Here is a 25,276-nt window from a genome sequence, read left to right on the forward strand (position 1 = left end):
GAATTCGGTTGCTGGAATTTTGGGGGAAATTAATTTGCTGTTTCAATTTGGGCAAATTGACATCTCCTTGGGCTCCAAGAACCGTTTTCGATTCTTAAATCTTTCTTTTGTTCTTGCCATACATACCCTATCTTTTATTCCATCAATTTGCTGGACTTTTAAAATTAACTTACTGTTTCTGATTGTTCTTTTCAGATTCAGCAGATTGGGGTTTTATTCGATTACCAATTCGTGTTCTTGACATCCAAGATTTGTTATTCTTAGCGGTGTTTGTTTCTTGGCTGCTCTTTATTGTTTTGGATACTATCTATTTAGATCTAATCGAATCTAATCTTAGTTTTCTGTTTCATTTTTAGATCCAATTATCTAGAGCCTCGTAAGAATTTTCCCGTGACTTGACAACTCGATCTTGGTCCACGCAAAACCATCTATCAATGAGCAAAATTGACCAGCCACAATCTTCACCTTTCAGGAATGCACATGACATGAATTTGGGCTTCCATGTGATCGGTCACAATGCACCTTCATTGAAGCATCTTCATTGTTGTCCATGCATGTATTATCTTCAATGTTGTCCATGCATGTACCTACAAACAAACAAATTAAATTCAGCTAAGGAATTAGACCAAGACAAATTAAATTCGGCTAGACAAAATTAATTGAAACATGAATTTAATTTGTCCCAAAATTAGACACATTTAAATAACTAATAAACAACTATTAAATATGTATAAGACACAAATTAAATTTAGCAGCAACTAATTAATTTGTCTCTTCTTTAGACACATTTAAACCAGCCATTAAACTTAAAAACACAAAATTAATAAGTTCAAATTGAGACATATTTGTGAGCTGAAACTATATTAACTAACTTAATTTAAAGCATGAAATTTTCCAGCAAGTAAATCAAATAAAATAAAAAGATGGAAAACGAGTTCATTGAGCTAGAATTGAGCTTATTTAAGCTCAATGAGCTAAATTTGAGCTAGGTCAGCTTGCAAAAGACGACAAGCCTCGCTTAGGAAGCTGATCCAAGGGTGTTCTTGAGCGGGATCGTATCACCAACATTAATTGTCGAGTTGATCTAATTTGCCCTATCATCGTCGAGAAAGTATCGTTCAGTTCTAAAAAATGGATGAATTTGGTTAAGTATAGAAATATAAGTCAATGCCTAAAAGATAGATGGATTTTAGATGGAATAAATTTGGATGGGCTCGGTTTAACAAGTAAGATAGATAAGGTAAGTGATGTAGATGAATGATAGAACTTAAGCGTTAAGAAAGATTCGATACTATAACGAGTATCGCCCTAAATCTTATATGGCCTAAGGTGGAAGATGGTTGGTAGATGGATAAGAGAACGCCACACGTGATAAGTTTAAGAACAAGTTCGGGATGTGATGCGATCTCAGTTTAGTAGTTGAACCCGAGTCGTTTAGTTCCCGATCGTAAACGAAGAAGTATATTAGACAAGAAGAAGAAAGAATATATTTGTGTTCAAAGAAGTAAAATAAGTTTGATCAAAATAAGATGTGGATTTGGCTTAAGTCAAAATGGTATGATTAGTATGGTCGAATTCGGTTTAGGAATAAACAAGAAATGGTATTTGGTTTAGGTACAATTTGGTATTTAGGAATTGGTACGAAATGGTATGGAAGTTGGTACGAAATGGTATGGTATTTGGTATGAATTGGTAATGGTTCAAAAAGGTCAAGAATGAACCAACACTAAAGAAGAGTGTTGACCCGAAACTTATAAGACCAAATTGAGTTGGAAATGGTGGATAAGGACCTTGACCCAATACTTAGTAGAGTATGAACCAAAGGTATCAAAGGTGAATGCCACACTCGGGTTTAGGGAGTGATAAGTTCGAAAGAAAGACTCAGAAAGATGCCACTAGAAACTAGATAAGTCCTACGGGTCTCGAACGAAATTTGAGAGAAAATGCCTCACAAATTTTGGCAGCAATTCATTACTTAAAATGTCAAAAAGTCCTTTACAAAGTAAAAATTCAGCTATTTATAATAATCTCCTAAGCTAGCCGAATGGCCTCTTACAATCCTTAAAGAGTAAGCAAATGAACCACTTAAATGTGCTACCTAGATTCGGCTGAACTTGACAAGCTTCTAGAACTCTCATTGAACCTTGGCCACTTTGAATGGTGCATGAAGGAGTTAGGTTCGGCCAATGTACATAAATGATCTCATTTAAGTTGTATCTTTTGCTGAAAAGTGACCAGACATTAAGATGGATTCGAACGGCCAAATGAAGTGTAAACACTCGGTTTCAAAGAGTCATTATGTGTGAACATTCCAAACCGAAAAGCCAAGAGTGTGAACTTCATGTGTGAACGGCATTATGCTGGTTCTTGAATCATTTAAAATTAGCTGAACATTATTCATGCATGTAACGCCACATTCATTGAACCTATGGTTCATGCACCTAGCTTAAATGCTTCCATCCACATTCGGCCAACCTACACAACATGAAAAAATGAATTTAGTTAATCTTTATTCAGCTGAATCATATATTAAAAACATAATTTAGACAACATTAATCCATAAAATTAAAACAAGACACAATTAATTAAACTAAGTCTAATTAATTCGGTTTGGACAAGACAAATTAAAAACATGTATTAAGACATATTTATAAGCTGTAGGAAATTAATTTGACTTAATAACATGTAAGAAAAACACAATTAATCATGCATAATTAATTCCGACCAGATTTGAGACTAATTAAATAGCAAAAATTAATTGAGCTGGATTTGTAAGTATTTGAGCTAAATTGAGCTGATTTGAACTCATTGAGCTAAATTGGAAGTTAATTCAGCTCGTAGTAAAGTGCACGGAGTGTTCTTCGAGTTGGTTCAAGCTTCTTCGATATGCCCAACTAAAATCTCGCCCCAAACTTTGTCAACTAAAGCTGAAACAGCCTCCTTGAATTGTTTAGCTCGTGATCTAGTGATGGGACCTCAAGGCAGCTCCAAAGGCTCCTTGCTCGGGCTAGGTAGGGCTTGAGGCATGGCCGTATCAGGATGACGCCACTAGCACACTAGGTAAGTCACTCGAGACTCGTATGAAATTGGAGAGGAAGTTAACCTCACAGAAACAAAGTTTCATTTAACAAATTGGAAAAAGTCCCACTAATTGTTTACAATGATGACTACTAAAATTCAGAATCTATTTGTTCACACAATAATAAAAGTGTTCACACTAAAGCATTAAAATTTGGTTCATGTTTGAAGATGGTGCATGAATTGGCCGAACCATCATGTTGCTTCACTTGATGCATTCATGCATACTTAGCCTTGAAGAATAGCCATAATTCTATAAATGTGCAGCCCTTTAATGCTCTTACATCTCCCTTGGCCGAATGAAGCTTTAATGTGCCTTGAATACTTGATGATCATCTTGAATCTGCATGAAGCATGCATGAAAACGACCCAATGCATGTTCCTCCATAAATACGGTCCATGAATCTTCAAATGCATGAACATTTATCAGCTTCCTCTTGCATGAACGTCCCAAATACATGTGCTCCTTTAAATGCCATCCATTGAACCTCAATTGTGCATGCACTCTTCTATGCTTTGCACCAGGCCGTACATTAATCTTGTATTAAATACATCTTCACATTCGGCTGAACCTAGTTCATATAATATCAAGACAAATTAATTAACATACAAAGATAAACAATTAATTATAGACTAACTAGTATATTAAGTTCGGCTAGCTAAAATATGTGAAAATAATTAATGAACTGATTTGAGCTAGGGAATTCAGTCATAGCTGTATCAAATTGAATAAATTAAAAATAATACTTAATTTATTGAAATGATAAAAGAAACGGGCTGAAAGTAAGCTAAATTGAGCTCAAACGAGCTAAAATAAGCTCAAGTGAGCTGATTTGAGCTGAGTGGAGCACGGGAAGCTAGCAATGAGCTAAGTTTAGCTTGCAATAAGGTGCAAGAAGTCTTCAAGGAGCTGGACCAAACTTCCTCATTGACATCGATCTTGTTCTATTCCCAAAATCGAGTGATTAAAGCTGAAACAGCTTCTTGGAATTGCCTAGCTCGAGCTCGAGTCATTAGGCCTTTAAAATGCTCAATGGGGTCTTGGTTCGAATTCGTTGAGCTCCTGGGCGTGCTTACATCACCATAACCCAACCATTTATTTCTAGCCTACCTTCTTGTCCTACAACAATTCCTATCCTTAAATCGACAACGCTTTGCAAATCGACCCACAACGACTGCTTATAAGTCTAACTAGTCCTTTTAAGAACTTAGAGAGGCGAAGTGAGTGAAAAAAGACAAGAGAAAGTGAGACTATTCAAGCATGTAAGAGCCAAGTGAGTGTGATTTCTTTGTGGATGAATAGAGAGGTTTTTTTTTGTGAGTTCCTAAAATGTCACAAAGTCCGAAAAGAAATCCAAATGTAAAAGGTGGGTTCCATCCCATAAGAAATGTTGGAGTAGGTGTGCTAGATCTCACCCTTCAAGCACTCATGCGAGAAATGGAGTGATTATTCGATCGTAAACTTGAACCAATTAAGATCGATTATTTCGAGTCGAGACACGAGAATAGCACGTGGCAAGTCTGAAAGGTGTAAGGCAAGAGCACGAGCGTCCAAACTAGGATCCCTATGAAGAAAGTGATCAAGAATGTGATCATTCATCTGCCTGAAGTGTATGCCAACGAGGCCGACAATGACATCGGGGCCCTAGAGATCAAGATCATCCAGATGATAACCTTAAGAATATTAAGATGACGATTCCACCATTCCAAGGTAAGAATGTCCCTAAAGCTTATTTGGAGTGGGAAAAGAAGATTGAGCTCATTTTTTAATATCACAAGTATTCGGAGAGCAAAAAGGTGAAGCTCGTGACAATCAAGTTTTTGGAATATGCAATTGTGTGGTGGGACCAGCTAGTAACAAGTCGAAGATGAAATGGTGAAAGACCCATCCCCACTTGGGCTAAAATGAATTCTGTCATGCGAAAATGATTTATTCCTTCGTACTACCATCGGGATTTATATCAATGACTCCAAAACCTTACTCAAGGCAATAGAAGTGTTGAAGACTATTATAAAGAAATGGAGATAGCAATGATCCGAGCTGATATCGAGGAGGATTGACAGGCGACAATGGCTAGATTCCTTGCGAGTGTAAACTGTGACATCGCCAACATAGTTGAATTACAACACTATGTTGAAGTGATGGACATGGTCCACATGGTAATTTAGATTGAAAAAAAAACTCAAACGAAAAGGAGTTAGTCGATCCTATGCCAATCCCACCACTAACAAATAGAGCCAAGGAGTCAACAAACCCCCTATTCAAACAAAAGAGCCAGTTGTAGCAGCTAAATCTAATCAGACCGTTGTCGAGTCAAGTCAGAATAGAAATGAGCAAGTGCCAAATCACACGAGAGACAAAATGTTTCAAGTGTCAAGGCCGGGGGCACATAGCTAGCCAATGTCCCAATCGATGTATTATGTTGGTAAGGGCCGACGGTGAAATTAAATCTAAGGAGGAGGATAAAAATGAGCCTAAAATGCCATCTGATGATGAAGAAGAAGATTTAGAGTTACCGGTTGAAGGTGAAATCCTTGTGGTGAAACCAAGCCTCAGCATCCAAAGTGCTAAAACTGATCAACAAAGGGAGAATATTTTCCACACAGGATGCCACATCCAAGGCAAGGTATGTAGTATGATCATTGATGGTGGAAGCTGTACTAATTTAGTAAGTAACATACTGGTGGAAAAGCTAGGTTTTGCCACGACCAAACACCCAACTCCATACAAGTTGCAATGGTTGAATGATGGAGGCGCGCTTAAAGTGACAAAGCAAGCTGTGGTAGCATTTTCCATCATGAAGTACCAAGATGAAGTGGTGTGTGGTGTAGTTCCCATGCACGCAGGACATCTCTTTTTGGGGCATGCATGGCAGTTTGATAGGCGCGTGATCTATGACAGTTATACAAATTGATATACATTTAAGCATCGTGGCAAAAATGTAACCTTAACGCCACTGACTCCAAAAAAAGTGTACCAAGATCAATTGAAATTGAAAGAAAAGAAAGAAAAAGTACAAGAAAAAAAGATTGAAAAAGAGAAAGAAAAAAATGATAAAAAGAAAGGAAAAAGTGAGAGAGTGGAGGTAAAAGTACGAGAGGAACAAGAAAGTCAAAAAGAAAATGAGAGTGGTAAAATGAGCGTATTTGCGAAGGAAAAAGAAATAAGGAAGTCTTTGTTGTTGCACCAGCTCGTGTTTGTACTTATGTACAAGGATTATTTTTTCGATGCTAACGAACTTGATAACTCTTTGCCTTTATGATAGAGGGTTGCGCGCGGACCAAGATCGAGTTGTCAAGTCATGAGAAAACTCCTACGAGGATCTAAACGAACAGATCTGAAATCAGAACAAAGAATAAGATTAAAACGAATCAGTACTGAAATTAAAATCCCCAAAAACAATTAAAAAGAACCAAGAACCAAAGAACGAATGAATAGATGTTTTCGGGGTTCAAGAAGATGAAATCGAACTCCAAGATTGACTCCCCACAAGCCGAATCTGTCTAAGAACACAAAAACAGTAAGTAAATTAAAACAATCAGAAATTTAATTGAATATTAGGGATTGGAACGGTAAGAAGAAAAGAAATAAAATAGATGGATCAAACGATTTCGGAAGTATAGAAGGAATGCGAATCTGCCAAAAAATCAATTCGGCCAAGAATGCCCAAATTCCAGCAGCCGAATTTTACCCAAAAAGAGGTGGCAGAAATCGGCAAGAACCCTAGAAATTAGGGAATTTTGGATCGATTCTCTACTGCCAAGAAGGGGGCCGATTAGACGAAGAGTTCTTGGAGTTTAAACAAGGCTGAAAACGCAAATAAGAATAGCAAAGAGATTAAATAAAGATTCGGCACAAGCAGAACAAAGAAAAGAAATTGAATAGCAAGAAATTAAATTAAAGTCCTAAGAAGCCTTGAAATCCCGAAAGACTTCACAACTCCCTTCAAACGGCTCTAATCTCCCCTCCAAAGAATATCTATGGCAAGAAGAAGGTTGAAGATGGCTCCCACAATTAAAAGATTGTTAAAACAACTTCTAAAGAAAGCTCAAGACAGGATTCTTGGAGAAAACCCCAAAGAAAATTCTGCACTTAACAAATCTTAAAATTTTAATGTATTTGAGTAGTCAATACAAGGGGTGGCCGGCCATCCTTTAAATATAATCCTAATATCATTAGGAAACTTAAAAATTAAACCTAATTAATAAAAATAATAAAGGAAATTCGGCCATGCACTTTAAATGGACTGTTTTGGGCCGAATTTAACATGTAATATTCCTAGAGCCTAAAAAATTAAATTAACAATTAAAATGTTTACAAATTGGGCCCTTTGACAATTTTGCCTGATTTTCAACTAAGTATGTGTGGATTTCTTGATTGGGCCTGGAATCTTCTTATTGGGCCTCGCCTTCAAGATTTTGTGCTTGTGATCCATCTCCTACCGAAATTGGGTCGTTGATGTTCGTAACAGAGATCCAATGCGTCTTGGCTGCAAGATTCGGTTTCTTGGACCAAGATTTCCAAGATTTGAAATCTTGATTTTCTTGATTCTTGAAATCGCTCCAAACAGCAAAATTAGGCCAAGACTCGGTTTCTTGATTTTCTTGAAAACAAGAAAGTGAATCTTGATTTTCTCGTTCCCTCGTGTTTGCATCTAAGGCCCTGCTAACAAACTCCTGAATGGTCCCATTTAGTTTGGAACGCATTTGTCGGGCCTTTGATCTCGTTATTGGGCCTTTGATACGGCCACGCCTCAAGTCCAATCTAGCTCAAGCAAGGAGCCTTTGGAGCTGCCTCAAGGTCCTATCACCCGATCACGAGCCAAACAATTCAAGGAGGTTGTTTTGGCTTTAGTTAACAAAGTTTGGGGCGAGACTTTGGTTGGGCACATCGAAGAAGCTTGGACCAACTCGAAGAACACTCCATGCATTTTACTACGAGCTGAATTAACTTCCAATTTAGCTCAATGAGCTCAAATCAGCTCAATTTAGCTCAAAACTTGCAAATTCAGCTCAAATAATTTTTGCTAGTTAATTTGTCTCAAATCTGGTTGGATTTAATTATGCATGATTAATTGTGTTTTTCTTACATGTTATTAAGTCAAATTAAATTCCTACAGCTTATAAATAAGTCTTAATACATGTTTTAATGTGTCTTGTCCAAACTGAATTAATTAGACTTAGTTTAATTAATTGAGTTTTGTTTTAATTATTTAGATTGATGTTGTCTAAATTTCGTTTTTAATATGATTCAGCTGAATAATGATCAACTAAATTCATTTGTTCATGTTGTGTAGGTTGGCCGAATGTGGATGGAAGCATTTAAGCTAGGTGCATGCATCATAGGTTCAATGAATGTGGCGTTACATGCATGAGGAATGTTCAGCTGATTTTAAATGATTCAAGAACCAGCATAATGCCGTTCACACATGAAGTTCACACTCTTGGCTTTTCGGTTTGGAATGTTCACACACAAAGACTCTTTGAAACCGAGTGTTCACACTTCATTTTGCCATTCAAATCCCTATTAATGGCTGGCCACTTTTCAGCAAAAGATACAACTTAAATGAGTTCATTTATGTACATTGGCCAAATTTAACTTCTTCATGCACCATTCAAAGTGACCAAGGTTCAATGGGAGTTCTAGAAGCTTGTCAAGTTCAGCCGAATCTAGCTAGCACATTCAAGTGGTTCATTTGCTTACTCCTTAAGGATTGAAAGAGACCATTCGACTAGCTTAGGACATTATTATAAATAGCTGAATTTTTTTACTTTGTAAAGGACTTTTGACATTTTAATTAGTGAATTGCTGCCAAATTTGTGAGGCATTTTCTCTCAAATTTCGTTCGAGACCCGTAAGACTTATCTAAGCTTTTAGTGGAGTCTTTCCGAGTCTTTTCCGAACTTATCACTCCTTAAACCCGAGTGTGGCGTTCACCTTTGATACCTTTGGTTCATACTTTCCTAAGTATCGGGTCAAGGTCCTTTTCAACCATTTCCAATTCATTTAGGTCCTATAAGTTTCGGGTCGACACTTTTCTTTAGTGTTGGTTCATTCTTGACCTCTTTGAACCATTACCAATTCGTATCAAATACCATACCATTTCATACCAATTCCATACCATTTCGTACCAATTCCCAAATACCAAAACGTACCAAAACCAAATACCATTTCTTAATTATCCTAAACCGAACTCTTCCATTCTATTCATACCATTTCGACTTAAACCAAATCCACATCCAACTTTCCACGAACTTATCTTACTTCTCTGTACACAAATATATTCTAACTCCTTCTCGTCTAATCTACTTTTTCGTTTACGATCGGGAACCAAACGACTCGGACTCAACTACTAAACCGAGATCATATCATTTGGTATCAGAGCTGGTAAAAACGAGAAGTACGAGCACTCGAAGTCAATTTGAAATAGGTACGTAAAAAAAAGGAGTTCGAAAAAAAATCAAAATAAAAAAAAATCAAAAAAAATTTGAAAAGAAAAAAAAATTGCATACGGTCTAGGTGCGGACGAAAAGAACGTGAAAGATCCGTAAAAAAAAAAAGAGTCTGGAGACACTTCAACAAAAATTTTTCCAAAATCACATTCTACACTCTTTTATATCCTTCTTAGTGAAATTTCACGCTATTAAAAAAAAAATTTTAGTGTTTCGAGTTTGTAAGTTTGATACCTCTTTCTACTCATCTTCTTTTCTTCTACGCTACACTTATCCTAAAAGCCTTTCTTATTTCTTTTAGCCTACCCATAACCTAACATCGATCCTTTGTTAAACCTTTTGAAGCCGACCCACTTGGCTTATGCTCGTCGGTCTCGGCCATTCTTGAATCGCCTTAATCTTTTCGCTATCTACTTCGAGGCCCTCCGAGCTAACCACGAAACCTAAAAAGATAACTTTGTCAGAACAAAATGTACACTTTTAAAGATTAGCATACAAAGTCTCTTTTCTAAGAACTTCCAAAATAGCTCGCAAATGAATTACATGCTCATCCATCGATTTGCTATAAATGAGGATATCATCGAAATACACAACGCAAAACTTACCAATGAAATTTCGTAAAACATAGTTCATAAGTCTCATAAAAGTGCTAGGGGCGTTGGTTAAGCCGAATGGCATTACCAACCATTCATACAAACCAGGTTTCGTTTTAAAAGCGGTTTTTCACTCGTCACCTTCGCGCATTCGAATCTGATGGTATCCGCTTTTGAGATCAATTTTTGAGAATAACTTGGCACCACTTAACTCATTGAGCATATCAATTAATTGAGTTTTGTTTTAATTATTTAGATTGATGTTGTCTAAATTTCGTTTTTAATATGATTCAGCTGAATAATGATCAACTAAATTCATTTGTTCATGTTGTGTAGGTTGGCCGAATGTGGATGGAAGCATTTAAGCTATGTGCATGCATCATAGGTTCAATGAATGTGGCGTTACATGCATGAGGAATGTTCAGCTGATTTTAAATGATTCAAGAACCAGCATAATGCCGTTCACACATGAAGTTCACACTCTTGGCTTTTCGGTTTGGAATGTTCACACACAAAGACTCTTTGAAACCGAGTGTTCACACTTCATTTGGCCATTCAAATCCCTCTTAATGGCTGGTCACTTTTCAGCAAAAGATACAACTTAAATGAGTTCATTTATGTACATTGGCCGAATTTAACTTCTTCATGCACCATTCAAAGTGACCAAGGTTCAATGGGAGTTCTAGAAGCTTGTCAAGTTCAGCCGAATCTAGCTAGCACATTCAAGTGGTTCATTTGCTTACTCCTTAAGGATTGAAAGAGACCATTCGGCTAGCTTAGGACATTATTATAAATAGCTGAATTTTTTTACTTTGTAAAGGACTTTTGACATTTTAATTAGTGAATTGCTGCCCAATTTGTGAGGCATTTTCTCTCAAATTTCGTTCGAGACCCGTAAGACTTATCTAAGCTTTTAGTGGCATCTTTCCGAGTCTTTTCCGAACTTATCACTCCTTAAACCCGAGTGTGGCATTCACCTTTGATACCTTTGGTTCATACTTTCCTAAGTATCGGGTCAAGGTCCTTTTCAACCATTTCCAATTCATTTAGGTCCTATAAGTTTCGGGTCGACACTTTTCTTTAGTGTTGGTTCATTCTTGACCTCTTTGAACCATTACCAATTCGTATCAAATACCATACCATTTCATACCAATTCCATACCATTTCATACCAATTCCCAAATACCAAAACGTACCAAAACCAAATACCATTTCTTAATTATCCTAAACCAAACTCGTCCATTCTATTCATACCATTTCGACTTAAACCAAATCCACATCCAACTTTGCACGAACTTATCTTACTTCTTTGTACACAAATATATTCTAACTCCTTCTCGTCTAATCTACTTCTTCGTTTACGATCGGGAACCAAACGACTCGGACTCAACTACTAAACTGAGATCGTATCATTTGGTATCAGAGCTGGTAAAAACGAGAAGTATGAGCACTCGAAGTCAATTTGAAATAGGCACGTAAAAAAAGGAGTTCGAAAAAAAAATCAAAAAAAAAATTGAAAGCGTATACCATCAGATTCGAATGCGCGAAGGTGACTAGTGGAAAACCGCTTTTAAAACGAAACATGGTTTGTATGAATGGTTGGTAATGCCATTCGGCTTAACCAACGCCCCTAGCACTTTTATGAGACTTATGAACTATGTTTTACGAAATTTCATTGGTAAGTTTTGCGTTGTGTATTTGATGATATCCTCATTTATAGCAAATCGATGGATGAGCATGTAATTCATTTGCGAGCTGTTTTGGAAGTTCTTAGAAAAGAGACTTTGTATGCTAATCTTAAAAAGTGTACATTTTGTTCTGACAAAGTTATCTTTTTAGGTTTCGTGGTTAGCTCGAAGGGCCTCGAAGTAGATAGCGAAAAGATTAAGGCGATTCAAGAATGGCCGAGACCGACGAGCATAAGCCAAGTGGGTCGGCTTCAAAAGGTTTAACAAAGGATCGATGTTAGGTTATGGGTAGGCTAAAGAAATAAGAAAGGCTTTAGGATAAGTGTAGCGTAAAAAAGAAGATGAGTAGAAAGAGTATCGAACTTACAAACTCGAAAAATTTTTTTAATAGCGTGAAATTTCACTAAGAAGGATATAAAAGAGTGTAGAATGTGATTTTAGAAAAATTTTTGTTGAAGTGTCTCCAGACTCTCTTTTTTTTTTTACAGATCTTTCACGTTCTTTTCGTCCGCACCTAGACCGTATGCAATTTTTTTTCTTTTCAATTTTCTTTTGATTTTGATTTTTTTTTCGAACTCCTTTTTTTTACGTACCTATTTCAAATTGACTTCGAGTGCTCGTACTTCTCATTTTTACCAGCTCTGATACCAAATGATACGATCTCGGTTTAGTAATTGAGTCCGAGTCGTTTGGTTCCCGATCGTAAACGAAGAAGTAGATTAGACGAGAAGGAGTTAGAATATATTTGTGTACAAAGAAGTAAGATAAGTTCGTGCAAAGTTGGATGTGGATTTGGTTTAAGTCGAAATGGTATGAATAGAACGGAAGAGTTCGGTTTAGGATAATTAAGAAATGGTATTTGGTTTTGGTACGTTTTGGTATTTGGGAATTGGTATGAAATGGTATGGAATTGGTATGAAATGGTATGGTTTTTGATACGAATTGGTAATGGTTCAAAGAGGTCAAGAATGAACCAACACTAAAGAAAAGTGTCGACCCGAAACTTATAGGACCTAAATGAATTGGAAATGGTTGAAAAGGACCTTGACCCGATACTTAGGAAAGTATGAACCAAAGGTATCAAAGGTGAACGCCACACTCGGGTTTAAGGAGTGATAAGTTCAGAAAAGACTCGGAAAGACACCACTAAAAGCTTAGATAAGTCTTACGGGTCTCGAACGAAATTTGAGAGAAAATGCCTCACAAATTTGGCAGCAATTCGCTAATTAAAATGTCAAAAGTCCTTTACAAAGTAAAAAAATTCAGCTATTTATAATAAAGTCCTAAGCTAGCCGAATGGTCTCTTTCAATCCTTAAGGAGTAAGCAAATGAACCACTTGAATGTGCTAGCTAGATTCGGCTGAACTTGACAAGCTTCTAGAACTCCCATTGAACCTTGGTCACTTTGAATGGTGCATGAAGAAGTTAAATTCGGCCAATGTACATAAATGAACTCATTTAAGTTGTATCTTTTGCTGAAAAGTGACCAGCCATTAAGAGGGATTTGAAAGGCCAAATGAAGTGTGAACACTCGGTTTCAAAGAGTCTTTGTGTGTGAACATTCCAAACTGAAAAGCCAAGAGTGTGAACTTCATGTGTGAACAGCATTATGCTGGTTCTTGAATCATTTAAAATCAGCTGAACATTCCTCATGCATGTAACGCCACATTCATTGAACCTATGATGCATGCACCTAGCTTAAATGCTTCCATCCACATTCGGCCAACCTACACAACATGAACAAATGAATTTAGTTAATCATTATTCAGCTGAATCATATTAAAAACGAAATTTAGACAACATCAATCTAAATAATTAAAACAAAACTCAATTAATTAAACTAAGTCTAATTAATTCAGTTTGGACAAGACACATTAAAACATGTATTAAGACTTATTTATAAGCTGTAGGAATTTAATTTGACTTAATAACATGTAAGAAAAACACAATTAATCATGCATAATTAAATCCAACCAGATTTGAGACAAATTAAATAGCAAAAATTATTTGAGCTGAATTTGCAAGTTTTGAGCTAAATTGAGCTGATTTGAGCTCATTGAGCTAAATTGGAAGTTAATTCAGCTCGTAGTAAAATGCATGGAGTGTTCTTCGAGTTGGTCCAAGCTTCTTCTATTTGCCCAACCAAAGTCTCGCCCCAAACTTTGTTAACTAAAGCCGAAACAGCCTCCTTGAATTGTTTGGCTCGTGATCGGGTGATGGGACCTTGAGGCAGCTCCAAAGGCTCCTTGCTCGAGCTAGATTGGACTTGAGGCGTGACCGTATCAGCCTTGTGGTAATTTGATCCCATCACGTTCTTGAACATGAGTTGGGCATTTAAGACTCGTATCATTCCCCCTTCCTCAAAAAGATTCGTCCTCGAATCTAAAAAATCAAATGAGGACAAGTCAGCCACATTAAAAGTAGAACTTACATTGTACTCACCAGGTAGATCAATTTTATAGGCATTATTGTTGATTCGCTCGAGTACTTGGAAAGGTTCATCGCCCCTTGGGTCCAACTTGGTCTTCCTTTTTGTAGGAAATCGTTCTTTCCTCAAATGGACCCAAACCCAATCTCCGGGTTCTAGTATAACCCGTTTGCGCCCCTTGTTTGCTTTGTTGGTGTTGGCATCATTTGTTTTGGCTATTCGTTGCCTAGCTGATATGAACTCTTTTTGTGATTGATTCGAGTCGTTAGTGTTTGCTCGATCGTGAATTTGAGTAAGGCTAAGTTTGTTTCAAAATAGAAGAAAGGCTACAAACAAATGTTTAAAAGGGAAATGGGTTTAACAACGAATGGAAAAATTTGGCTAAAGGCAGAGAATGAACCAACAATAGAGGTTGTTGACCCGAGACTCAAGGTAGCTCTTAGGTGAATGACAGTATAGGAAAACAAAAAAGAAAAGACCTCGACCCACTATCAAGAATGATAGGAACCTTGGTATATGATGAACGCCACACTATGAAAATGATAAGTTCGAAAACAAGAAATGGATAGACGCCACAAGCTAAGCTTGATAAGTCAAATCAATTCCGTAAGAACAAAGAGAATTGGATAGCTAACAATTCAAATATAACATCTATATTCAGCCAAAAGTTCCCCTCTCTATGGCTGATTACATCTATTTATAATGCTAAAAACAAGGTAACCGAATGGTCAAAAACATCCACTTAATGTGCCATAAAAACTGATGTCTTTTCTTATTCTTTGAACCAAATAACTCCTTCCATAAAATCACTTTAATTCAGCTGATTTGAATGTCTTTAATGGCTTAGAAAATGACTCTTGAGTTGTCCTTGGCTAGTTGAATAGACACCATCTCTTAACCAGCTCCTTAATGACATTCAAAGGATTGATTAATTTCTCTTGAAAGCTCCAAAAACGGCTGGAAGTGGAAGAGTTGCTGCTGAATTTTAAAGGGCATAAAATGCTCTTTAAAAACTCCTTTAATGATTTTAAGCTCCCTTTATAACAGCCCCTTTAAGTGTAACTCAAAAGAACTTGAACAACCACTTAATTAAATGTGTAACAGCCTTGAATTGTAACCACTATAAGCTAAAAAGTCACCTGCAATAAACACATTAAAATGAGTTTATTAAACAAATGAAAACACTTATTAATCATAATAAACATTAAACTTACTTAAATAAATGAACTAAAACATATATGCAATAATTATTCCAGCAACTAGTTTAATTAAAGAAGTATAATTAAATGAACTTAACTCATGCATCAATAAATAATCCTAGGAACTAGATTAATTAAGAACAACACTTATTAAATAAAGTTCAACAAAAACACTTATTAATTAAAACTAAGATGAGTTGAATAAATGTCCAGCAACTCATTTATTAAACTAAGATGCTTACATGCATGGTTTTGAAATGCAAATTTAACTAACATGAAAGTTACATAATTAAACTAACTTGACTTAATTTAATGATGCAAACTTAACTAACATGAAAGTTACATAATGCATGACTTTATTAAATGCAGAACACATATTAATGATGTGCAAACTATGACATAATTAAAAACACAAACTAAAATAACTAAAAATTAATGAATCAAAGTCCTTATTTTCCAGCTGCCAAATTGACAAACTGAAATTAAAAACTTCATTTTGCACTTGGGCCCCTTGAGTTTGGGCCAATCTCGGTAGCATCGAGTTGTGTCGTAACATGATGTGACCGGGATCGCATCACTAGCCTTCTCATGTAAGGATTTCACCAACTCAGCTTTCTGTTCGCCATCTAAATTAATAATGTGTTCAAGAGGTAATGGCACAAGATCAAGTACTGTTAGTGGGTTAAAACCATAAATAAGTTCAAATGGAGAATAACCAGTTGTAGAATAAATAAATCTATTATATGCAAATTCAAAAAATGGTAGGCATTCTTCCCAATTTCTAATGTTCTTTCCCACAACAGATCATAATAAAGTCCCTAAGATCCGATTAACTACTTCAGTTTGGCCATCAGTTTGGGGGTGACATGTAGTAGAATAAAGTAATTTAGTACCAAGCTTACCCCACAATACTTCCAAAAGTGGCTAAGGAATTTGACATCTCTGTCAGAAACAATTATTTTAGGAATGCCATGAAGTTTTACCACTTCTTTAAAGAATAAGTCTGCCACATGTGTAGCATCATCTGTTTTGTGACAAGGAATAAAATGTGCCATCTTTGAAAACCTGTCAACAACAACAAATATACTATCTCTTCCTTTCTTAGTTTGAGGCAAACCTAAAATAAAATATATGGATAAATCTACCCAAGGTGAAGTAAGAATCAGTAAAGGAGTGTAAAGGCCATGAGGCATTACCTTAGATTTTGCTTGTTTGCATGTAATGCAGTTGGAACATACCTTTTCAACATCCTTCTTCATATGTGGCCAATGGAAGTGTTCTTGCAAGATATCTAGTGTTTTGGCCACTCCAAAATGTCCCATTAAACCTCCACTATGGGCTTCATGAATCAATAAGTCTCTCATGGAACACTTTGGTATGCATAACCTGTTTATTCGAAAAAGAAAGCCATCTACAAGATAAAACTTTTCAAAAGTAGTATGTCCACAATTCTATAGATATGGCCAAAATTAGCATCATCATCATATAACTCCTTAATATGTTCAAACCCTAATACTTTAGCATTCAATGTAGTTATTAAAGAATATCATCTAGACAAAGCATCGACAACTACATTATCTTTACCTGTTTTATATTTTATCACATAAGGGAGTGTTTCAATGAATTCTACCTATCGGGCATGCTGTTTACTTAACTTACCTTGTCCCTTTAACCATTTAAGGGATTCATGATCTGTATGTATGACAAATTCATTAGGCAGCAAGTAATGTTGCCATACTTGAAGTGCACGAACCAATGCCAATAGTTCTTTGTCATAAGTCGATTAGTTTAATTGTGCACCATTCAATTTCTTACTAAAATAAGCAATAGGTTGCTCATCTTGCATTAAAACGGCGCCAATTCCAATTCCTGAAGCATCACACTCAAGTTCAAAAGTATTGAAAAATCAGGTAATTTAAGAAGAGGAGCAGAACATAACTTAGCTTTTAGGGTCTGAAAAGCCTTTTCTTGGGTTTCACCCCGTTTGAAACCTACTGATTTCTTTATAACTTCTGTCAATGGGGCAGCAATAGTAGAGAAATCTTTCACAAATCGTCTATAAAAACTAGCTAAACCATGGAAAGATCTCACCTCAGTTACCGATTTAGGAGTCGGCCACTCCTTGATTGCCTTGACTTTGTCCTCATCGACATGAATACCTTGAGCACTAACTATGAAACCTAAGAATATTAGTTTATCACAACAGCATGTGCATTTATCAAGGTTGGCAAATAATTTTTCAGCTCGCAGAATATCCAAAACGGTTCTAACATGGAAAACATGATCATCTAATGACTTGGAGTAAATTAAAATATCATCAAAGTAACTACTACAAATTTACCCAAGTGAAGCCTTAAAACATGATTCATTAATCTCATAAATGTACTAGGTGCATTAGTAAGGCCGAAAGGCATAACTAACTATTCATACAATCCAAATTTTGTTTTAAAGGCTGTTTTTCATTCATCCCCTTCCCTCATTCGAATTTGATGATAACCGCTTTTTAAATCAATTTTAGTAAATATAACTGAACCATGTAATTCATCAAGTATATCATCAAGTCTAGGAATTGGGTGTCGATACTTTACCGTTATTTTGTTGATTGGACGACAATCAACACACATTCGATATGTACCATCTTTCTTTGGTACCAATAAGACAGGAACGGCACAAGGACTTAGGCTCTCACGAATGTACCCTTTTTCTAGTAACTCCTCAACTTGCCTTTGCAGTTCCTTTGTCTCCTCGGGATTGCATCTATAGGCTGGTCGATTTGGGATTGAAGCTCCGAGTACTAAGTTAATTTGATGTTCTATCCCTCGTAAAGGTGGTAAACCTTTAGGGGCCTCACTAAAAATATCCTCATAATCCTGCAAAAGAGACTGAAACATACTAGGCAAATTTTCGTTAACGTTAGATAAGGATAAATAATTTAGCCTAATCCTTACAAGGATACAAGGCTGTTTATTGAGTAGGGCTCTCCTTACATCTTTTTTTGTGGCCAAAAAATTTTTTCCGCTCATTTTACCACTTGTGGATTCACTCACCTTTGGGCTTTTTAAATTTGGACTTTTTCCACTACTAGCCTCTTTTCTCTTTGTCTTTTGTACTTGTCCTTTCTCCCTTACCCCCTCACAAAATTTCATCATCTTCAATTGATCTTTATATACATCAGTGGGATTTAAAGGAGCAAAAGTGAATTTCCTACCTTTAAACACGAGGGAGTATTGATTAAGTTTACCTTGGTGTGTAACATCGTGATCAAATTGCCAAGGCCGACCAAGGAGCAAGTGTGCCGCATGCATTGGGACCACATCACACCATACTTCATCCTCATAATTCCCGAGCTTAAAAGTAACCAAAGACTGTTTCGTAACTTTAACTTCAGAACATTCATTAAGCCACTGAAGGTGATATGTCTTAGGGTGTTTGGTACAAGGCAACTTTAAAGAATCCACCAAATAGCTACTCACTACATTGAGCAACTCCCACTATCAATAATGAGTGAACATAAGTTACCTTTAATAAAACACTGAGAATGGAAAATATTGGTCCTTTGGTTGTCATCATCTTTCATCTGGATGTTAAGGGTTCGGCAAACTACAAGGCATTGAAAATCAGCAAAGTCCCCTTCTTTTGGTGGTTCGACCAACTCTTCTCCATTATCACTGTCATCCAAAAGTTCTGGCATGTCTGGATCTATTTTATTAGAGTTGGAAGTATACTCACCATTATCTTTCAGAAGAAGTAATCTCATGTTAGGGCATTCCCTACTATAATGACCACGCCCTTTGCACTTAAATCACTCAATCTCACGAGTCCTCTTCACACTCGAATCACCTAAATTGGGCTGCTTAGAAGGTGTTTGCATTTTAACAGGAGCCCCTTTTTTCCAATCTGATAGCTTACTTCCATTACTCAAAGAAGACTTATTAGTAACAAAAGGTGACTTTGAACTCTTAAAATCAGAATTGGAATTGTTACCTCGGTAATATTGTGAAGTAGAGAAGGAACCAAATCTTTATTCCTTTTATTGTTGCTCGATCTTAATGGCTTTATGAACTGCTTCTTCCAAATCAATGGAAGTTTGTAGCCTCAATGTATTAGCTATCAGCCTGTTCAAACCATCAATAAATCAAACCATCGTTGTTTCCTCATCCTCCTCTACATTAGCTCTCTGAATGAGCATCTCCATCTCCTTAAAATATTCATCCACCGTCCTACTACCTTGAATAAGTCTTCTCAGCTTTGTTTTAATCTCTCTATAATAGTGAGGTGGAATAAACCTTTTACGCATAATCTGTTTCAACTCATCCCATGTCGAAATCTCACCTTCATAATTCTGATGACGATTTATGATATAGAGGCGTGCGCGGACCAAGATCGAGTCGTCAAGTCACGAGAAACTCCTACGAAAGGCTCTAGACGAATAGATCTGAAAGGAAACAGCAAGATAAGTTTAAACCAATCAGATCTGGAATTAAAATTATCAATGAATAGCTAGATTAAAGAAACTCTTAAAGACGGCTTATTCTTGGAAGCCAAGAACCGATTTATGCTTAGAAAGTGATTTCCCAACAGCCGACCTATTAGATTAAGAAAGAAACAATGAATCAGATCTCAGATCAATAGAAAAAATAACAATTAGATTAATAATGGAAGATTAGGGCTTAGTGCGATAAGTAGAAGAGGAAGAAAAATTGATGAAGTAAAACGAATCTTGAACCCCCAAATCAGATTGCGAATATGTTTAATTGAATTCCCAAGATGAATTCCCCTAAATAACAGCAACCGAAAACACCCCAAAAAGATTAAACAAGAATCGGCAAATCCCTAAAATTTGGGGATTTTTGGATCAAGTAATTGCTGTCAATAAGAAATCAATTGAATGAGGCGATCTTGGAGTTTAATCAAGGGTGAAACACAAACAAGAATAGCAAAGAAGTGAGAAGAAGAATCGGCACAAGCAATAATAAAGAAAATAAATTGAACAGCAAGAAATAACAATAAGTCCTAAGAACCCTTGAATTCCCGAAAGAATTCACAAATTCCTTCAAACGGCTCTAATCTCCCCTCCAAAGAATATCGATGGCAAGAAGAAGGTTGACGATGGCTCCCACAATCAAAAGATTGTTAAAACAACTTCTAAAGAAAACTCAAGAGAGAAATCTTGGAGAAAACTCAAAGAAAATTCTGCTCTCAACAAATCTGAAATTTAAGAATAAATCTAAGTGTGTTGTGTACAAGGGGTGGCCGGCCATACCTTTAAATAGGCCTCAAGTAATCCTAATCTAACAAGTAACTAATAAAATTAAACCTAATTAATAAAATAAAAAGGGAAAATTAAATTAAACAATTAAAATGTTTATAAATTGGGCCCTTTGACATTTTGGCCTGATTTTCAACTAAGTATGAAGGAACTTCTTGATTGGGCTGGAATTTGGTTATTGGGCCTCGCCTTTAAGAATTTGGGCTCGTGATCCATCTCCTTCCGAAATTGGGTCGTTGATGCTCATAACGGAGATCCAATGCATGTTGGCTGCAAGATTTGGTTTCTTGGACCAAGATTTCCAAGATTTGAAATCTTGATTTTCTTGATTCTGAAATCTCTTCGAACAGCATAATTGGGCCAAGATTCAGTTTCTTGATTTTCTTGAAAACAAGAAAGTGAATCTTGATTTTATTGTTCTCTCGTGTATGCATCTAAGGCCTTGCTAACAAACTCTTGAATGGTCCCATTTAGTTTGGACCGTATTTGTCTGGCCTTGGATCTCGTTATTGGGCCTTGTGGCAACTTGAGCCCATCACTTTCTTGAATTTGGGTTGGGCCTTTACGACTCGTATCATTCCCCCTTCCTCAAAAGGATTCATCCTCGAATCTGAAAAATCAAATGGGGACAAGTCTGCCACATTAAAAGTAGAACTTACATTGTACTCACCAGGTAGATCAATTTTATAGGCGTTGTCGTTGATCCTCTCGAGTACTTGGAAAGGCCCATCGCCCCTTGGGTCCAACTTAGTCTTCCTTTTTGTAGGAAATCATTCTAGTACAACCCATTGCGTCCCTTGTTTGCTTTGTTGGTGTTGGCATCATTTGTTTTGGCTATTCGCTGCCTAGCCTTCTCATGTAAGGATTTCACCAACTCAGCTTTCTGTTCGCCATCTAAATTAATAATGTGTTCAAGAGGTAATGGCACAAGATCAAGTACTGTTAGTGGGTTAAAACCATAAATAAGTTCAAATGGAGAATAACCAGTTGTAGAATAAATAAATCTATTATATGCAAATTCAAAAAATGGTAGGCATTCTTCCCAATTTCTAATGTTCTTTCCCACAACAGATCATAATAAAGTCCCTAAGATCCGATTAACTACTTCAGTTTGGCCATCAGTTTGGGGGTGACATGTAGTAGAATAAAGTAATTTAGTACCAAGCTTACCCCACAATACTTCCAAAAGTGGCTAAGGAATTTGACATCTCTGTCAGAAACAATTATTTTAGGAATGCCATGAAGTTTTACCACTTCTTTAAAGAATAAGTCTGCCACATGTGTAGCATCATCTGTTTTGTGACAAGGAATAAAATGTGCCATCTTTGAAAACCTGTCAACAACAACAAATATACTATCTCTTCCTTTCTTAGTTTGAGGCAAACCTAAAATAAAATCTATGGATAAATCTACCCAAGGTGAAGTAAGAATCGGTAAAGGAGTGTAAAGGCCATGAGGCATTACCTTAGATTTTGCTTGTTTGCATGTAATGCAGTTGGAACATACCTTTTCAACATCTTTCTTCATATGTGGCCAATGGAAGTGTTCTTGCAAGATATCTAGTGTTTTGGCCACTCCAAAATGTCCCATTAAACCTCCACTATGGGCTTCATGAATCAATAAGTCTCTCATGGAACACTTTGGTATGCATAACATGTTCATACGAAAAAGAAAGCCATCTACAAGATAAAATTTATCAAAAGCAGTATGTCCAGAATTCTTATAGATATGGCCGAAATCAACATCATCATCATATAGTTCCTTAATATGTTCGAACCCTAAGACTTTAGCATTCAATGTAGTTATTAAAGCATATCGTCTAGACAAAGCATTTGCAACTACATTATATTTACCTGTTTTATATTGTATTACATAAGGAAATGTTTCAATGAATTCTACCCATCGGGCATGCCGTTTACTCAATTTACCTTGGCCCTTTAACCATTTAAGGGATTCATGACCTGTATGTATGACAAACTCATTGGGTAGCAAGTAATGTTGCCATACTTGAAGTGCACGAACTAACGCTAATAGTTCTTTGTCATAGGTCGAGTAGTTTAATTGTGCACCATTCAATTTCTCAGTAAAATAAGCAATAGGTTGCTTATCTTGCATTAAAACGGCGCCGATTCCAATTCCTGAAGCATCACACTCAAGTTCAAAAGTTTTAGCAAAATTAGGTAATTTAAGCAAAGGAGCAGAACATAACTTAGCTTTTAGAGTTTGAAAGGCCTTTTCTTGGGTTTCACCCCATTTGAAAGCCCACTGATTTCTTTATAACCTCTGTCAATGGGGCAGCAATAGTAGAGAAATCTTTCATAAATCATCTATAAAAACTAGTCAAACCATGGAAAGATCTCACCTTAGTTACCGATTTAGGAGTCGGCCACTCCTTAATTGCCTTGACTTTGTCCTCGTCGCCATAAATACCTTGAGCACTAACTATGAAACCTAAAAATATTAGTTTATCACAATAGAATGTGCATTTTTCAAGGTTGGCAAATAATCTTTCATCTCGTAGAATATTCAAAACGGTTTGAACATGGAAAACATGATCATCTAATGTCTTTGAGTAAATTAAAATATCATCAAAATAAACTACTACAAGTTTACCCAAGTGAAGCCTCAAAACATGATTCATTAATCTCATAAATGTACTAGGTGCATTAGTAAGGCCGAAAGGCATAACTAACCATTCATACAATCCAAATTTTGTTTTGAAGGCTGTTTTCCATTCATCCCCTTCCCTCATTCGAATTTGATGATAACAACTTTTTAAATCAATTTTTGTAAATATAATTGAACCATGTAGTTCATCAAGCATATCATCAAGTCTAGGAATTGGATGTCGATACTTTACCGTTATTTTGTTGATTGGGCGACAATCAACACACATACAAAACGTACATCTTTCTTTGGCACCAATAAGACAGGAACAGCACAAGGGCTTAGGCTTTCACGGATGTACCTTTTGTCTAGTAACTCCTCAACTTGCCTTTGCAATTCTTTTGTCTCCTCGAGATTGCATCTATAGGCTGGTCGATTCGGAATCGAAGCTCCGGGTACTAAGTCAATTTGATGTTCAATCCCTCGTAAAGGTGGTAAACCTTTAGGGGCCTCACTAAAAACATCCTCATAATCCTGCAAAAGAGATTGAAACACACTAGGCAAATTTTCGTTAACGTTAGATAAAGATAAATAATTTTGCCAAAACCTCACAAGGATACAAGACTGTTTATTGAGTAGGGCTCTCCTCACATCTTTTTTTATTGCCAAAAGAATTTTTTCGCTCATTTTACCACTTGTTGATTCACTCACCTTTGGGCTTTTTAAATTTTGAATTTTTTTACTATTAGCCTCTTTACTCTCTGTCTTTTGTATTTGCTCTTTCTCCTTTACCCCCTCACAAAATTTTATCATCTTCAATTGATCTTTGTATACATCAGTAGGATTTAAAGGAGCAAAAGTGAATTTCTTACCTTCAAATATAATGGAGTATCGATTAAGTTTACCTTGGTGTGTAACATCACGATCAAATTGCCAAGGCTGTCCAAGAAGCAAATGTGCCGCATGCATTGGGACCACATCACACCATACTTCATCCTCATAATTGCCAATCTTAAAAGTGACCAAGGACTGTTTCGTAACTTTGACTTTGGAGCATTCATTAAGCCATTGAAGGTGATATGGCTTAGGGTGTTTAGTACAAGGCAACTTTAAAGAATCCACCAAATAGCTACTCACTACATTCGAGCAACTCCCACTATCAATAATGATTGAACATAAGTTACCTTTACTAAAACACCGAGAATGGAAAATATTGGTCCTTTGGTTGTCATCATCTTTCATCTGGATGTTAAGTGTTCGGCAAACTACAAGGTACGAAAAATCAGCAAAGTCCCCTTCGTTTGGTAGTTCGACCAACTCTTCGCCATTATCACTGTCATCTACAAGTTCTGGCATATCTGGATCTGTTTTATCAGAGTCGGAAGTGTACTCACCATTATCTTTTGGAAGAAGTAATCTCGTGTTAGGGCATTCCCTACTATAATGACCACGCCCTTTGCACTTAAAGCATTCAATCTCACGAGTCCTCTTCGCACTCGAATCACCTAAATTGGGCTGCTTAGAAGGTGTTTGCGTTTTAGCAGGAGCCCCTTTTTTCCAATCTGATTGCTTGTTACTCAAAGAAGACTTATTAGTAACAAAAGGTGGTTTTGAACTCTTAAAATCAGAATTGGAATTGTTACCTCGATAATATTGTGAAGTAGAGAAGGACCCAAACCTTTGTTCCTTTAATTGTTGCTCGATCTCAATGGCTTTGTGAACTACTTCTTCCAAATCAATGTAAGTTTGTAGCCTCAATGTATTAGCTATCGGCCTGTTCAAACCATCAATGAATCGAACCATAGTTGTTTCTTCATCCTCCTCCACATTAGCTCTCTGAATGAGCATCTCCATCTCTTTAAAATATTCATCCATCGTCCTACTACCTTGGATAAGTCTTCTCAGCTTTGTTTTAATTTCTCTATAGTAGTGAGGTGGAATAAACCTTTTACGCATAATCTG

General features: G+C 36.4%; 1 protein-coding gene across 1 annotated transcript in view; it reads left to right on the top strand.

The window, feature by feature from the left end:
- Positions 1-5,558: 5,558 nt before the first annotated feature.
- Positions 5,559-25,276, top strand: part of LOC121216101 (uncharacterized) — a gene marked incomplete at its 3' end in the record, with an annotated part of 71,593 nt that continues 51,875 nt past the window's right edge. The window contains exon 1 of the mRNA XM_041091398.1: positions 5,559-5,962. Coding sequence (XP_040947332.1) covers positions 5,559-5,962 — 404 coding nt within the window. The remainder of the gene's footprint in view (positions 5,963-25,276) is intronic.

The sequence above is a fragment of the Gossypium hirsutum genome, chromosome D04, assembly GCF_007990345.1.
Source record: "Gossypium hirsutum isolate 1008001.06 chromosome D04, Gossypium_hirsutum_v2.1, whole genome shotgun sequence".
In the NCBI taxonomy this organism is placed as follows: domain Eukaryota; kingdom Viridiplantae; phylum Streptophyta; class Magnoliopsida; order Malvales; family Malvaceae; genus Gossypium; species Gossypium hirsutum.